The sequence below is a fragment of the Dicentrarchus labrax genome, unplaced genomic scaffold, assembly GCF_905237075.1.
Source record: "Dicentrarchus labrax unplaced genomic scaffold, dlabrax2021, whole genome shotgun sequence".
In the NCBI taxonomy this organism is placed as follows: domain Eukaryota; kingdom Metazoa; phylum Chordata; class Actinopteri; family Moronidae; genus Dicentrarchus; species Dicentrarchus labrax.
Window position 1 is genome coordinate 21,301,860 of NW_026136711.1, and position 17,797 is coordinate 21,319,656.

General features: G+C 38.6%; 2 protein-coding genes across 20 annotated transcripts in view; one reads left to right on the forward strand and one right to left on the reverse strand.

Annotated features, from left to right (window-relative positions):
- Window positions 1-17,797, reverse strand: part of LOC127371757 (sodium- and chloride-dependent GABA transporter 2-like) — a 143,384-nt gene that overhangs the window by 22,599 nt on the left and 102,988 nt on the right. The gene's annotated exons all lie outside the window — the stretch shown is intronic.
- Window positions 2,271-17,797, forward strand: part of LOC127371756 (green-sensitive opsin-like) — a 146,216-nt gene continuing 130,689 nt past the window's right edge. For 3 of the 12 annotated variants that reach the window (XM_051414788.1, XM_051414790.1, XM_051414789.1), the window contains exons 1-15: window positions 2,271-2,375; window positions 2,569-2,672; window positions 2,984-3,185; window positions 3,547-3,681; window positions 5,003-5,143; window positions 5,222-5,303; window positions 5,385-5,517; window positions 5,612-5,746; window positions 6,149-6,252; window positions 6,358-6,482; window positions 6,580-6,692; window positions 6,806-6,943; window positions 7,221-7,323; window positions 7,948-8,048; window positions 10,415-10,585. In XM_051414788.1, the coding sequence (XP_051270748.1) occupies window positions 2,315-2,375; window positions 2,569-2,672; window positions 2,984-3,185; window positions 3,547-3,681; window positions 5,003-5,143; window positions 5,222-5,303; window positions 5,385-5,517; window positions 5,612-5,746; window positions 6,149-6,252; window positions 6,358-6,482; window positions 6,580-6,692; window positions 6,806-6,943; window positions 7,221-7,323; window positions 7,948-8,048; window positions 10,415-10,585 (1,848 nt within the window). In that variant the 5' untranslated portion in view covers window positions 2,271-2,314. Of the gene's footprint in view, window positions 2,376-2,568; window positions 2,673-2,983; window positions 3,186-3,546; window positions 3,682-5,002; window positions 5,144-5,221; window positions 5,304-5,384; window positions 5,518-5,611; window positions 5,747-6,148; window positions 6,253-6,357; window positions 6,483-6,579; window positions 6,693-6,805; window positions 6,944-7,220; window positions 7,324-7,947; window positions 8,049-10,414; window positions 10,586-11,380; window positions 13,275-17,797 lie in introns of those variants that run through there. The other 9 variants (XR_007886441.1, XM_051414793.1, XM_051414794.1 and 6 more) reach the window with 6 other exon arrangements.

Below are 17,797 nucleotides of genomic sequence, written 5' to 3' on the forward strand. Positions count from 1 at the left end.
TAAATAACAAAGATATAAACTCTTTGTAGTGCAAAAAAACTAAAAAAAAACTTCAGACAATTAGTAGATACACTGTACTTAAAGTATTTTCTTCCTCGAAAAAGTAGAACACTAACAATATGAGGTGCTTTCAATCTAACTGAAAAGTACAATGTATATCAAAACTAAAGAATCCAAATATAAACAGGTAATACATACGAAATAAAAAATACAGCTTCATAAAAATAAATCTCTTTCTCTGGCCATTGACAATCTCACTTCAAGAGGCTGCAGCAAGCCAACAAATAAATCTAAATTAAATTATGCTCTTTAAGCAATGTACCAAAAATGTATTCAAACAACATATACACTCTTTTTAGTGCAAATGTAATAAGATGCAACACAACTCGCCATACCTGTCTCTCGTTGATTGACTCGCTTGTGTTGTTCATTGTGTGTCCGATTTTGTCTGCTTTCGAACACCCGCCCAACTCTACCTCTGATTGGCTTACCATGAAATTTTACTCAACCTCAGCCAATGGTCAGCATTTATGCGCTTGTCTCGTGCACTGCCCACTAACAAAGGAAGAACAGTAAAAAAAAGTCTTTGCCTCTCGTCTCAGAGATCTAGTTGGTCTGATGAAAAAAAACAGCTTCAATTATAGTAATGTGCCGCATTTTTTGGCAGTAACGGTAACGGCGTTATTAAGATGGGAAGAGTAATCAATTAGACTACTCGTTACTGGAAAAAAAAGTAACGCCGTTAGTAATGCCGTTATTCCCATCACTGAGCTTTTTACATCTACAGAGGCTGCAGGTCACCTTCCATGGAGTCCACCATGTTAAACCGCCATGTTTCTACAGTAGCTCAGAATGGACAAATCAAACACTGGCTCCAGATAGGGGCCACCCTAGTTTCTCCTTCGGGCTTAGAAGGGGAGGCGAGTTGCAACTACACTAAATCCTACACACTGGTCCTTTAATATTTTGTCAATTAAACATCACCTTTCTACTAGAAGCATTTTTGCTGGTGTGCAGGTACTACAAACGTTTGTTTTTTTTAGAAAAAACTGAGGACATTAGGTATGTGTAATCAAGTATCATTTTCAAATTTCATCATTTGATACAATTACCGTATACATAATATTTGTGTGTGTGGGGAAGTTTGTGACTGGACAGGATGAGCCTCAGTTTCAGAGAAAGCTCTTTTGCAGACCACTGTCTCCCTCTAGTGCCTGCAAACATGCAGTATTTGACTTCCCATTCAGGGTCTCCTTAGAAACAAAGAAACAAAAACATCCCCTAAGCAACAACAACAACAACAAAAACACATCAAGTGTTCTGTGTCGCATATCCATATTAAGCATTCTGGAGGCATACAAGTTTTTTTTGCACATGCAGTTTAAGCCAACACACTCACCGGAGAATAACTGTCTACAGCAGAACAAATCCTGGTCCTCCACCTGCTTGTGAACCACAATTTGAGTATCTCTTTAACAACAACTTTCAAGTAATAAAACCATTTGGTATTCTCATTGTAGCTCGCTTGCACACCAAACTCTGCTTGTTTTTTTCTTCCTCTTTTTGTCTGCTCTTTGACCTCAGAGGAATCTGGACACTTTCTGCACACCACCAGCGCCCTCTAAAGGGTATTTTGAAACATTCAACATGAATCCCATAATTAAATAAAATTGCTTGATAAATTTATGGTTGGTACAGCTCCATAAAGTTGACTATTGCTTGTAACTCCTTTCCTCCACTATCGCAGAGAATACAATCTTAAAACGCACCAGTGTTTAGATAATCATATTCTGAATATGATCCAAAACAGGATTATTTCAAGGATATATTGTGCATACTTATTGTCTTAAGACAGTATGATAAACTCAGAAATGTGGTCACATTGCCACAGAAATGTATTAGTTAAAAATTTTTTTATTAAATTAAAGTTGACTATCACTCCTTTCCTCCATTATCACAGAGACTGATTACGTGCACAATATATCCTTGTAACATTGATAGTTAAACACTGGAAAGATTGATTAGAATGCAACCTGCGCATCTTATTATCATCCCCCCCCCAGATATAAATGTTTTCACTTGTGTGTAACTGTAAAGACACCACAGGACCACCAGATACTAAATTAAGAGAAGGCTTTAAGAGAACAATGAGACAGAGAAAGGTGAGAAATCTAATCCTCTGAGTAGATGCTTTTGTTCCTGTTGTTATGCAATGTGAGACGAAAGTGAAGAGAGGGAAACTGCAGCTTTGTATCAACTGAGTCCAAAAAGAAAACACATATTACTATTGGTTCATGAAACGAATGAAGCAACTATGACCCAGCGCTTTCAAATGTATTTTACAGAACAACAAGGGGAGAACAGATGTGCTACATGTAAGTGTGTAGCCCAAAGATAAAGAAATGTAGTTATCTGTTTTATCTTGGCAAACAGACAAAAACTGTGTGTGTGTGTGTGTGTGTGTGTGTGTGTGTGTGTGTGTGTGTGTGTGTGTGTGTGTGTGTGTGTGTGTGCTGTTTTATTGGTTTCTATTGGTTCTAAAGAAATGACTGATTATGTTGGTCTCAGTGGCCACTCCTCAGAAACCCATTTCACTCAACTTATTCCTGGAGAGAGGCTGGTGTTTTATTTCGAAGGCAACTGTCAGAGGAGGAAACACTCCTATGCTGAAGGTAATTTGTGCATCTTTTAGTTTTGACTTCTAAATATATAGTATATTATATTAAAATCTAGCTTATGTTTTCCTTTTGTTTAAGGCATTAATGGGTTATTTACTGCACTTATACATAGAAATATTGAATTTAAGGCAAAAATTATGAAAGGGCATATAAAACCATGAATATATAGTGTGTCCCCACACATTCATTGGTTTTTCTAAAAGATGTATTTGCTATACGTATTTTATCCTAAAGAATCTTAGGAATTTAATATGGGTTTATACAACAAAAAAATCACAAATACACAAATACACTTCTTACTAAAGGTTGAAATGGACCAAAGACAAAACTCACAGGTGAAAATGAATCTGATGAACCTTGGAACACGACCAGGAGACACTCAGGCCAAACCTCAGGAGAGGGAACAGTGGGGCAGTAAGGTTGAGTTCATTCTGGCCGTCGCTGGACACATTGTTGGCCTAGGAAATGTCTGGAGGTTTCCATACCTTTGCTACAAAAATGGAGGAGGTAAATCTTTGTTGTTGTGGCCAGGTGCACATCATGTACCAAAGGTTGTGCTGTAGCTGGCTTGCCAAGGATTAAGTTCACTTAAGAGTTGGCTTGTAGAGCAACATTTTTCTAATGCCAGCAGAGGAAAAAAACTTAAACTCCATCAATACAGTTTTAAAGTAACTATGATTTCTTAATAATAAATAGTTACACCTCTTTGACAGCTGTATAACCTTAAAGGACAAGCTTACTATTAATTAACAGATCCTATTGCTACATAAGTACATTCATCTTTATAAATAATTATTTGTGTGCACAAATTTATCCAATTTTATCAAGCTTTAATGAGATATTTAATTTTTTCTTTTTTATCTTAAAGGGGTTTTCTTCATACCTTATGTTTTGTTTTTGTTCACCTGTGGCATCCCACTCTTCTTCCTCGAGACATCTTTGGGCCAGTTCACCAGTCAGGGTGGAATAACATGTTGGAGAAAAATCTGTCCTCTTTTTGAAGGTAAGTCTTCAGAGCAATCATTTTCTATCAGCTACAAAAATAAGAAAACAGTTCTGTGTGATGTTAAAAAAAAACTCACCATACACAAATGCTTATGAACACAGCTTGAAACTGCTGTTTCCCTCATACTTCAGTTGAACTAGACCTTTTTCACAGCACACATTCTGACATGTCATAGCAGGAAAAACAGGTGTATTTAATAACATTAATAATTGCTGCAAACCCACTAATTATTGCTGGCTCACTGAAATAGCTTACTGCTATGAAAAGTCGAAATGTCTGCTGTGAAAAAGGTCAATTGCCGTAGTTATCTATTATTTTATTTTTAGTTACAATGAGGAAGTGGAGGTGAAATACTAGTTGCTCCTCTGATGCTACCTACTCCTGCCAGTGCCTGCCTATAATTCTTTCAATCAGCTTTCAATTTACATGAGTCTATTACTACAACTTTTTAACGTCTTTAAAATCTGATTGCTATTGTTAGTGTGTAGTACTTTTAAATCATCAGCAGTGTTTGCAGTAGGCATTTGATACTAGCTGACTTCCGTGTCTAGTCCAGCCATATAACTGTGTGAATGTGATGAGGGCATTTCTCTCAGAGAGAAAACACCTTGTTTCTTCATATATATGGATATACTATACAACAACCATAACCCAGCATTAAGTAATGAAGCAACTGAACAACTTGCCCCAGGAGGAAAAACAAATGCCATCACTTACGTTTGCTATGATTTGTTAATAGGCATCTGTTTGCTAACGTCTTATATTATATCAACTTGATATCCTTTAAATTTGTATTTCTTTCTCTTAAAATCTTTTTTATAGTACCAATACCACAATGTAGAAATACTCCATTACAAGAAGAAGTAGTGATATATTATCAGAAATGTCAAAAGCAACGTACTCATTCTTGATATTCTTTCTTGCCTTTGTTTGGCCTTAGTGCCTGGCTCTCTGTTGTAACTTCCTTCTGAGTATCCTGTTTTTGCTTTGTCTGTCAAAGCACTTTAGCTAGCTAAGTATGAAGAATGAAGTAGCATAAAATGGAAATACTCAAGTAAAGTACAAGTACCTCAGAACTGTTTTCCACATGGCAATGATATGTCAAACGTGTGTGTGATCTTGTTGTTAATATGTGCACTGAAGTGGCCAAAAACAATACCTTGCTTGGCGCTGCTTTAATGTATTACTGGCATACAGTTTATATTTGGACATGATCTTTGAATCATGAATTGGTGTCAATTTTGATAGCTTTCTCAGCAACAAACATTAACAGTTTTTATTCATGGTATTACAATATGAAATCTCCATCTTTCTACAGGCTTAGGTTACGGCAGCCAAGTGGTTGTTTTGTACACTGGGGTGTATTACATCATCATACTGGCTTGGACGTTTCTTTACCTGTTTTCATCCTTCAGGTCTGAGCTGCCATGGGCAAGCTGTCACAACAGCTGGAACACAGGTACCATTATTTTCCAGCTATGACATAAAACTGTGCAATGAGTTCACCTTGTTAACCTCTCTTATATTTTCATGTAAGACGGCTGTTTTGAGCATGGTCACAATCAAACATCGGCTCTGCTGTACGGAAGTAGCACATCTTCAGTTGTCGAATTTTGGGAGTAAGTACTGTAGCATGAGTTAAGGCATCATATAAAGACTGCTGCTTTTGTTGTATTGTTTCTTAAAAAACTTTGTTGCAGGAGGAGAATATTGGGCCTGTCCAGTGGAATTGAGAAAATTGGTAACATTCGTTGGGATTTGGCCCTTTGTCTACTTCTGGCCTGGACATTGTGTTACTTCTGTGTCTGGAATGGAGTGAAAACAACCGGAAAGGTAATGTTGTAATGTCTGACTTCATGTAAATCCTGTTCTCACAGCATTTAATCTTAAAAAGTGACACAAAAATCATCTGTTGGTTCCGTCTTAGGTGGTCTACTTCACTGCCACTTTCCCGTACGTAATGTTGGTGGTGCTTCTTGTTCGTGGTCTTACATTACCAGGGGCCAAAGATGGAATCATGTTCTACCTCTACCCAGACCCATCCCGCCTCACTGATCCAGAGGTACAATCTTTCCCTCTCTCTCTCTAACTCTTTTGCCTTAACCAAGTGCTTTGAATGTCTGAATATAACCATAAGCTGGTCTACAGCTAGGCTAGTGGCTCTGTGTGGAAGATGATTATTCATACCAATTTCAAACAACAAGAGTTCATAGATTCAGAATTTTATTTATTTTTTTATGTAGGAAAACCATGTTAAAATAATTATTATAGCAGAGTATTATTACTTACTTTACAATGAAGTTTTTCATATAGGTCTACTTTGAGTATGACCATTTTACAACTTAGCAGATACCTTAAAACCATTTAAAAACATTTCCTAATGTGTAGATATTAATAGTAGATGGTATACATTTAACTTCTATGAGATTTCCATATTAACTAAACATATATTCATCCAAATCAGGTATGGATGGATGCTGGCAGCCAAATCTTCTACTCCTATGGAGTTTGCACAGGTGTTTTGACGTCTTTAGGAAGTTACAACAAGTACAGCAACAACTGCTACAGGTTTGTATTTTATTTATCTGCACTCAGTTCAGTTTTGTTCAAACTACTTATTGTAGTTTGTATTAGAGCACCAGTTTACTAATGTTTTGTTTTTCTTTCCAACAGAGATTGTGTTTACCTGTGCCTGTTAAACAGTTTAACCAGCTTTATAGCTGGCTTCGCCATCTTTTCTGTGCTTGGTTTCATGGCAAAGGAACAAGGTGTGGATATCTCATTGGTGGCTGAATCAGGTATGGAGGGTTAATAATGCTTCACAGAACTGCAGAGTGATAGTTTAGAAGTTTGAAGTGTTTAAGAATGTTTCTTTTTTTCCATGCACATTTGCAGGTCCAGGGTTGGCATTCATAGCTTATCCTCGTGCTGTGGCTCTAATGCCTCTTCCCCAGCTCTGGGCTATTTTCTTCTTTGTTATGATCATCTTCTTAGGATTAGATAGCGAGGTAGGACCATTTATCAGTTTGGAATTGAATACTTACATTCAGACACCGTAATACATTACTTTTGTATTAATACAAAATAATCTCTTTAATCTTTTCATCACTCACTTTTACAGTTTGTATATCAAGAGGCACTGGTCACAACCATCTCCGACATGTATCCTGCCTTCTTTCAAAACAACTGTCGCCGTAAACTCCTTCTTCTTGCCATTTCTGTTGGAAGTTTCTTTCTTGGCCTTCTGATGGTCACAGAGGTGAGAGGTGAAAACTTTGTGAAACTGATTTCTCTAATAAATTAGACTTTCTTTACAGTATATATCAATGTAATAAATGTAGCAAATGTACATTTTTTTAAATAAAAACAAACAAAGCAGTTACTGGTGAAGACATAAAAGAGAGAAGCAGATAACCTAAAGGAAATACTTATTTGTAGAACCTTTGTATAATTGTACCTTGTTTGCTGTATATTGACATGATGATGACAACCTTGTTTGGGCTCATTTGAAGTACTCTTCTCTCTTTGTATTGCAGGGAGGCCTTTACATTTTCCAGCTGTTCGACTACTATGCCTGCAGTGGGATGACACTCCTGCTTTTTGCTATTCTTCAGTCTGTCTGTGTTGGATGGATCTATGGTAAGAAAATCTTTTAACTTGGTAAAAGCTACCAGAGCCATTGCTGGATTCCCTTTATAAGCTCATGTAGTTTGTAAACCAGTGGTTCCCACCCTGAGGGGTCATGAGACAGTTAACAGGATATAAAGAAAAAGAGGTAAATGAATGCGATACAAAGTTTATGTTTTCACATATTGCTCTAATATCTGCTTCTTTTCATGTGACTTCCTATGAAAATTATTCAAAATAAACAGAATCACATGACTGGCATGGTTAACCTCATCATAGACAAATGCAACCAAGGATGGGACATGTGGATGGACACTGCTTCATTTTAAGGGGTCACAGGCCATAAATGTTGGGATCCCCTGGTTTAAACCTGTGTAACTATTTTGAATGCAAGTTGAGATCTTAAAGTTTAAGTTACCAACTATGTGAGGCTGAATTTTTTGAAAAATTTAAATTTACTGGAAATTTTCTTAAGTTTGAATATTTCACTCAATGTCAGTATTACTGTCTCCTCAGAGATGTGTTGGAATACAAAAAGATACAGAATAAAAATGTAATATTGTCTTAGCAATCTGTTTTTTTCTGAAATTAGAAACAACTGTGTAGACCATAACGCTAACTACTTATTTTCTTCAGGTGCAGATCGTCTGTATGATAACATACAGGACATGATTGGATATCGACCATGGCCTTTCATGAAATACTGTTGGCAGTACTTCACACCGGCTATCTGTACTGTAAGTATTGCCTTCCTTGTAACTTTGTTCACGTTGTATTAACAAGCGAGTGTATCTGACAGCTGCCAGAGGCTTCTGTCCTGAAGGTAGTCCATGTCTCAACCAGATGGAAACCATTACCATTGATTGGGTGCTGTATTGCAACTCAAGGCTGTTCAATGTCAATTTGAATGAATTTTTTTAAGAATCTGTGTAAATTATTAACTCATCACTGGCTTGTTTCTTCTGAAGAAATATTAAATTATAGAACTTAGATATGTGATTTGTTTATCTGTAGCTGCCACCACATGTACTTTAAAAAGACCAAGATTAATAATTCTCTTCAAGCTTTACATTTGCAAAAAATACAATTCTACAGTGTTTTTTTTTAATTTCCGTCTCGGACACATCAAAATAATTGACCATTTGCTGTATTGCAAATTATGGCAGCTGCAGTGCTTATAATTATTTGTTTTAATGCTGTTATATAGAGATTAAGAGTTAATTATTTTATTATCTTGAGAAAATGCGCTTTGAATATGTTTTTCTTGGTGTAAGAGCAAATACATTGTTTCAATGACCAGAAGGCACTTTTAATTTGCTGTGTAAATTGAGTGTTGTTGTGCTACTATCAAGGCCTCAGGTTTAATGCACGATGCGGCACTGGACATAATTACTGGGACTGGTGTGCAAACTGCTAGTAAACCCATAACTAGCAAACGATCAAATTTGAGGAGGAGAATTGATAATGGCATTGGTATCAATAATATCAATCAATTACCATCCCTAGCATCAAGCCAGTGGACTTTGGAAAGGTAAGGCATGCCCAACTATATCATTTTGCCAATCCCAGAGAAAGTGGATACAGAACAGTAACATACATCTGGAAGCTAAATCAGGACATCAAGGTCACCTTTTTGCTCAGTAAAGCCAGAGTGACACCGCTGAAGGCTATTCCCTGTCTTGAGTTGAAAGCATCCGTCCTCGCTGTCAGAGTGGACACAATTCTTAGGGCTGATTCCAAATCAGACACTGTGGCAAAAAAAAAACAACTCCTCTCACTAATTTTGAATGGTGCATCTAGTGACCTGAAATGCAGAGGTGGAAAAATTTAAACAGAATCAACTTTTGGAGAAACCCCAAGTCACTCTGCTGTGGCCGATCTGGCAATCAGACTGGTCAAACTGCTTTAGTCAGCCTGAAAATCATTGAGATGGGCACAATCCAGAGAGAGTTCATAGACCAAACTATAATATGCTCCCAGTTGCGTTTATTTTGTGTATCCAGCTTCACCTTCTATGTCTGGCTGCAGTCTTTGCTGCAAAGTAGCAATACCAAGAAGCTTACTTTGGTTGAGGTCCATTTGTTTGGGTGAGAGAGAGAGAGAGAGAGAGAGAGAGAGAGAGAGAGAGAGAGAGAGAGAGAGAGAGAGGTTAGGTCCTAAAGCACAATTAAAAACACCCACACCCGTAACCACACACGCACCGCCTCACGACTCTGTGGCTTATCAGTCAAAGTAAGGAAGGAAAGATCAAGTGATTCAGTTATATTTACTTGTATGACAAGCTGCAGTCAAAAATGCATTGATGATTGCTGCTGTTTTATCAGCAGGAGAAGACAAGTAGCACACCTAAGGTCAGATAATGGTACCAACTTCAGTGGAGCCGAACAAGAACTGAAAAAGGCTCTTGCTGCTTTGAATCAGGATAGGCTGCAAGCAGTTCTGTCGCAGGTTGAAGTTGGACTTTTGATCTGCCAGCAGGTTCACAACGTGGTGGTGTGTGGGAATGGATGATCCGCCTGGTACTGGTGGGTACAGAACTCTGTACTTTTAAGGGTAGTGACCAAATTACATTCAGTCGTACCAAAATTCAGTACCTGAGAGCGCATCTGGGTGAGAGAGTAAGGTAGGGTATAGAGAGAAAGAGAGAGACTAACATTACATTTGCCCCTGCAGCTTGTTCAACTCACAGTGAGTCAGGACATGCAGACTTTGGCCAGAGCAACATGTCTAACCTGAGGAAACACCTGGTCAAGAAAAAAATATATTTAAAAGCTGAACATGGTGTGTCACTGTTGTCACTGTTGAGCTTTTCAGTAGTGTGTGCGAGCGAATAATCTTCCAGTTGTTTATGTGAGAGTGTTTCAGTAGTGTATGTAAGAACATTTCACATGTGTTTGTGAGAGGTAATTCTGAATAATGTCCCTGATGGCCCCTCACAGTTTTGACCCTGGAAGAGCACAACACACAACATCAGGTAACATCAGCCTGAAGTGAAGTGTGTCAACAAGGCCATTCCTAGGTTGGACACCTCAGGAGTTTAAGTAATAGGCTAAGCTACTTTAATAATGCTTTCTCTTTCCTCTCTGCTTGTGTGTTTTTTTAGTGCACATTTGTTTTCTCCTTGGTCAAATATACCCCGCTCAAATTCAACAACACTTATGAATATCCCTGGTGGGGCTACGCCATTGGTGGATTCTTTACTCTCTCTTCAACACTCATGATTCCTCTGTGGATGCTGTACGCTGTGAATGTCACTCCGGGAACACTGAGACAGGTACAGTCACATGTTGTTATAAACATATGTAGATCAGACAATGTAGTTGCTGTAGAATGGTTACCAACTGAAAACCTGAAACCTGAAAAAGGTATACATTTGTGACAGGTTAAATGAGCGAACTTTACCAAACTTTTGTTTCTAGTTGGTGCTTATTATTAAATATGCACATGTTTTCATTTCAGTAAAATGTAAAAAACTAAAAAAAACTGAAAAAAGGCTGCAAAATTCCCAAAGGTTTGTAGTGTTTGCTGCAGTTTCTTTACCCAAATTTTCATGCAGTGTTTAGGCATAAAGCAACTTGGTCATGATTAGGGATCAGTCGTAGTTAAAAGAAACCTGTGTTAGTGCAACTGTTAGTTGGAAATGGGAAATGAACAGTGTTTACCCGTTTAAGTCTGATGTTTTGTTGACCCATCCAACCACCCACAAGCTCCATCTTCCATCCCTCTGTGGACTTTGTGGCTCTGTTTCTTCATTTGTCAGAAAAGAGTCATACTTCCTACAGCCTCTAAAAGACTTTCTCACTTAAACATAAACATGTTTTGGGACAATTGCTGAAACAACTAATGCTGTCATTGTGTGGACAGTCTGAGAGATAAGTGCAAGCACAAGCAAAAACAGTAAACAAAACAAAAGTTTAGCTTTTGATTTTAAGCCTTGCCTGTCCTTTATTGACAGTAGGTGTGTATTTTATAGAAAAAACATAATTGTAGTTGAGCAGATTCATTACTTTACCACAGTCAACATACTGTGGACATTAATGGAAAATGATCCTTCTGTTTCTCCACACAGAGACTGAAAGTTCTGTGTACTCCAGCAAAGGACTTACCTCCTGTAACATTAAAGAAGACATCAAATAAAGAAGCATTTCAGACCTTCACAGGCTTGTACACACTGCGCACAGCAGAAAGTCCGGATGACAGAGGTGACAGAACTCAGAGATCATCCATTATTTAAACTGCAAGAAAAAAGGACTGAAATGGAGCCATGAGGAGTGCAGACCATATATCATAAGCTGTTTCACTTGTCAGTCAAACTGCCCCAGCCCCAGACACCAAAAAACACCAACAAAAAACAAAAAGGGAACTGAGGTGATCTTCCAGGTTATTAATTTAGATATACTATTCAAACATTTCTATTTCTCTTGTGTATTCCAGCTGGCAGCATGTTTCTGAAAATAATATAGAATACAGAAGCATTTGTTGTATCACGATTGTTACCAGGGAATAAAACAAGACGTCTAGGAAAAAGATTATTCTAAGGAATTTAGCTGCCAAATAGTTTTCTGTATGTTTTTAGAAAGGAAAGAAATGATAAACTGTGCTAAATACAGTATCTGAATCATTATAATTCCAGTAGGCATATTAATATTAATTACCGGAATTCCGTTAAATATTTATAGGATATAATAATATCTTTATTGGCTAAGAAACATGAAGTGTTGAAAAATCTGAACAATACTAACAATATTAACAATAACAGCAATAGTCTAAAAGAACCGTTGGTATTATATTTTTAAATCATACTATGCTTAAATACATTAGATAATAGGAGGTAAATACAATGTGTTAATACATAACTATTGGGTACATTACTGTAGTTATTCAGGAACAAACAAGAATCCTGAGAAATAAAGAGGCATTGAATTAAAGTATGAATGTAGCTACAAAAATTGCTGTTTATTTTTACATTTGTGATATTCCTGCTTAAAATATATAGGAAAATGTGTATATAAAATAGTTAATGAGGTGCAGAGATATAGAAGTACAACACTTTATAATAGACCTGTACAATGTTGTGGGTGTCACAAGTAGCAGACCACACCTGTGTGCCTTTAACACCTGAAACTGAGAGAAACCTTGTTGAACAGGCTGTAATTCAAGACAGTGCGTGTTCAGAGCTTTATTGAGTTTAATAACAGAGTAATATAAAGTGTCATTGTTAAACCATTTTACACTTTAATTACAGTTAAGTGCACAGATCTTGAAGAAGGCTGGTAGGGCCAAAAAGTCATAGTGTGAAAAAAAGAGAAATTCATATGGAGCCACAGTGTGCTCTCACATCTACTTCCAATGAACAGCACCTCACTACAACCCTTGGTGTGTGTTTCTTTTCTATATATTATAGCAATTGTTGCAATAACATGACCATCAGAGGCAGCTAATTTCTGTGGGGACCTTAGTTATTTAAAGATGATTTTCTGACACTAACGCTATAATTTGACTGATTTTTTCACTGTTTCACTATTTTGGTTTCTGTAAAGCACTGTTGATTTTGTGTCAACAAGTGCTAGAAATAAAATATATTATTATGTTATTATTTTTTATTTTATGGAAGTGCCACTTACAGTTTGACCTTATTGTTTATGAAATATCTATTGTGACAGTACATTTCAATATCAGACACCTGATTTTCTGTTCAGCTGTTTTTACTACTCTTTTCTACTTGACCAAATAAATATTTTTTTTAGTTTTCTTCCTATACCAAAAACTACATTATTATGTTTAGTAATTAGTTCCCCAAGAATTCTTGTTTTTCTCCCTCATCCCCCCTCTATATTTTACAAAATCTTACAGTGTAATGTCCCTTAAAATCAATTTCTCTTATCCAAATGAAAGTATATTGTTATTTTTTTAAATAAATCATGTTATAACTATAACTACTTAATAAAATCATTTTTTCCACATTTCCTGTTTTCTTACTTGGTAACAATATTACTTTACCTTGTATCACATATTCCAGTGTTTGTCCCCTGGGAGGCACTGCAGGTCTCTGGTTAAAACATCCTGCTTCAAACACAATTTATTTCCTTTCCTCTCTGTCCTCTGCGCCTTAGTTGCATGCACCTACGCAACATGTCACTTTAATATTTTCTTACTGTCTATCAATACTGACAATATTGTATCCTAATATGTTTTATGGACTAACTGAACGTCGCTGCAGTACTGTCTTGTGGAAGGATTTGGTCACCCAGACAACATAATACAACTACAATACTAATACTGACAGACAAACAAACACATATATTTGTATATATTTTTATAAATATGGAAACAGTTTTTGTAGTATTTGGGACCCTCACTCACAACCCACATTGCTCAGAAATTACTTTAAGCTGATAAATGTGGTGATATTTGTCACTATAGCAACAATTTATTCTCACCTTTACAGATATGGACTCTTTCCTTTTTCATCTTTTTCCTTCTATATCTGTTAACTAGTATCTTATCTTTGATTACATAGGTAGGATTTTTAGGCCAAAAGATTAAAAAAGGCAAAAAACAATTGACACATAACATGTAGATATGACCTAATTCCTGCATAAAAAAACAATTTAAAACATTCTTATGTTGTATTGTCAGAATTTCGGAGAATTCATGTTGAATGTGTTATGACATGAACTGTCATATGAATGTTGCAGATATTTCAGAATTTAGGGATAGGAGAGGACTGTATATTCAGTGTGCAATATATAGGTTGCAGCTCATGTGAGTGCTAATGTGCTAAAGCTAAAGATAGAGGTCCAGTAGAAGGTGACATCTGCTGGCTAATCTGTCACATTACACACTGAATCAGAAGGAATTGTTAAGTTTGTGCTTTTTGTGTTTTATCCACCCACACATTTGAGAATAACACAAAACAAATCAACAGCACCACAATCTACAGTCTCCAATTGTAAAACAAAGTTGAATCAACATCTCTCTAAAACAGTTTCAACAAAACCTTCATGAAGGTAGGATTTATTGTAGCGCTGTTGCAAGAGATTGCATTAAGTTTTAGCAAGGTGTACCTAATAAACTCGCAAGTGAGTATATACTGTTACGACCCAGCTCGATTTGGGGAGCAGTAACATATAATTGGAATTGGAAAAAGAGATGGAATACAACAATTGACAGGTTCAGGTTAAAATCAGGTGTTTTAATTAATTAAGGAGAGTGTGCTTGCACAATGAAATACAACAAAGGAGAGGCTATACAGGTGCTGACAAGTAACTAGTACACAAAATGAAAATGACTGGATAATACTGAAGAACAAAAAGAGATCAGCACCCATAAGCTTACAAACTAGAAACAAAACCAAACTAGCAATTACTGAACAACTTAAAGGGTCACAAAAGATACAAAGGCACTGGCTGAATCCACTCAGATAACAGCCAGGCAACACTAGAAAGTACAAACACTCTAACACAATGGTGTGCAACCAACAGCAAGGCGAACTGATCACTAGTTCACAGCTGCCCTGAACTGTGGACACACAAGCTATTTAAGTGCAGCTGAGGTTGATTGAAGTCTCCTGATTGGTAGCTTCAGTGGACTTGCAGCCACACCAATCACTGAAGTCAGGGGACAGCAACCAGGAAGTAGGCGGTCTCTGCTCAAGAAGACCAATCCTCAACAGGGAAATCACATGAAACACCATAATGAATATAAACTAAAGCGGCGGCCGTAACACTCCCCCCCTTAAATTACAAGCCCTTGCGGCTTGACGTCAAGGTTACATACATAACACATAGCTAAGTTCTACAGCCTAGACAAAGCATCAGCGATCACATTTTCAGACCCCCTTTTATGACGGATGTCGAGGTTGAAGTCTTGGACCAACAGTGCCCACAGCATGAGTCGTTGGTTGTGATTAAACATGCGGGACAGAAAAACAAGGGGATTATGATCAGTGAACACTGTAACAGGTAGAGAAGTAGACCCAACATAGACCTCAAAGTGCTGTAGTGCTAACCTTTTCAATGGTGGAATAATTTGCCTGGTGTCGGTTGAACTTGCGGGAAAAGTAAGCAACAGGGTGATCAATGCCATCCTCCATGCGAGGGAGAGGGTACGAATCTCGAACAGTAACAGCATTTACTTTGCGGAAGTCTGTGATAAACCTGGGAGACCCATCGGACTTAGTTTCTAGCAAACACGGCGAACTCCACGGACTGGAACTAGCAGAAGCAAAATTATTTTGTAGGAGATACTCTACCTCCTGTTTCATCAACTGACGTTTAGTCTGATTGGCACGGTAAGCATGTTGTTTTATGGGACGCGCATCTTTTACCTCTATATCATGTTTCAAAACAGAAGTGCGGGTTGGAACATCACTGAATAGCCTATAATACTGTTCAATCAGCACCTCCAGGTCACATTGCTGTTCAGCAGTTAAATGCTGCAAACAGCATGACAAGTTTGCAAGCATTTCCGAATTTGGAAGGCGGACCGGCTGATGTGTAGGGACGTGCATTGGTGGATCATCTTCGTGGGAAGCGCCCACAGATTCTGTCACAATGATAGCAGCAGCTTTAACCTCTAACGGTTCGGCTACTAAGGACGAGGGAACAGCAGAGCTAACATTGTCCTCGCAGGACTGGTAACGTTTCAACATGTTTATGTGACAGACTCTAGTCTTAACGCCTTCTGTCTGGAGTACAGAGTACATAATCAGTGTCGCTGAGACGCTCTTTAATGGCATACGGACCGGAGAATTTAGCGGCGAAAACGGAGCTGGTGATGGGCAGCAACACCAGAACTTTATCGCCCACCTCAAAACTGCGAGATACAGCGGAACGATCGTAATAGCGTTTCATGGTGGATTGTGAGTCACTAAGGGTGGCTTTAGCGAGGATATTAACTCGTTGAAGGCGCTCACAGAACTGGGTGACGTAGTCTAACGCGTGCTTTTTGGGCGCAGACTCACAAGACAAGAACTGTTCGTGCAGTGACTTAAGCGGCCCACGGGGTGTGTGGCCGAAAACAAGCTGTGCAGAACTAAAGCCAATTGATTCCTGCACAGCGTCACGGGCAGCAAACAAGACAAAGGGAACTCCCTCATCCCACTGTTTCTCAGTCTCGACACAGTACTTCCTGAGCATCGACTTTAGCGTCTGATGCCAGCGCTCTAAAGCTCCTTGTGATTGGGGGTGATATGCCGAAGACACAATGTGGTGCACACTCAAGCTCTTGAGTACCTGTCTGAAGAGACCAGACTTAAAATTAGAACCCTGGTCTGTCTGGATCACCCGCGGTAATCCAAAAGAAGAAAAAAACTTCAGTAAAGCTTTCACTACGGCACTAGCGGTTATCGAACGGAGCGGAATAGCCTCTGGGTAACGAGTGGCAGCACACATAATGGTTAACAGATACTGATTTCCACTTTTAGTTCGAGGTAGAGGACCTACACAGTCGATAATCACTCGCTCGAATGGCTCTGCTATCACAGGAATGGGATGTAATGGCACAGGAGGGACAATCTGGTTAGGTTTCCCGACAACCTGACACACATGGCAAGCACGGCAATGTTTAGAAATGTCAGACTTTAGACCTGGCCAATAGAAATGTCGGAGGATGGCTTGATATGTTTTGGTTATGCCCAAATGTCCTGCCCACTTACTCTCATGAGCCACTGACATCACATGCTGGCGGCATCCTGCAGGAACTACTATCTGGTAAACAGAATCACAATCAGAATCACCAGTTACGAAGGAAGACCATTTACGTAACAGCATCTCACCATCCATAATATATGCTACTTTTTCATCCCTTGCTTTGTCGTTACTCACCACCTTGGCAAAGCACTCTTGCAGTGTCGGGTCTGCTCTCTGCATCTGGCTCAAGCGCGCTCAGTTGACTGGAAATGGCGCACCTCCAGCTAACTGCAGTTCTGGGCCAGGCGAGGGCGATTGCTCAGCAGACTCATCCTGAACAGGCAATAAGAAACTCTCAGCCTCTTTCTTCTCCTCTTTGTCACCTGAAAAAACTGACATGAACAAACTGTCAGACAACAAAACTTCCCGATCATCTGGGCTAGTTTCATGGGAACGAGCGCGAGTTACAGCGCAGGCTGGAAATACATTTGGGGGTGTCTGATCTGATGTCCGGATCCCATCACACTGAGGTTGATCTAGGACTTCTAGTGTGGGAGTTACCTTACCTCCTGCGATATCGTTCCCCACCAGGAATACGATACCGGGGATTGGCAGTTCAGGACAAACCGCTACTGGGAAGAATCCAGTAACAAGGGAGGACTGAATATGGACGCGGTGCACTGGCCGTGGCACGTAACCCATTTCAACTCCTCTAAGAACTGAACTGTAATGACAAGCAGTTTTATCAGAAAAAGGCAGAGCTGATGCCAGAATAACAGATTGAGAGCACGCAGTATCTCGCAAAGCCTGTATGGAGTGTCTATCAGCTGACTCACCAGTCAGTGACACAAAGG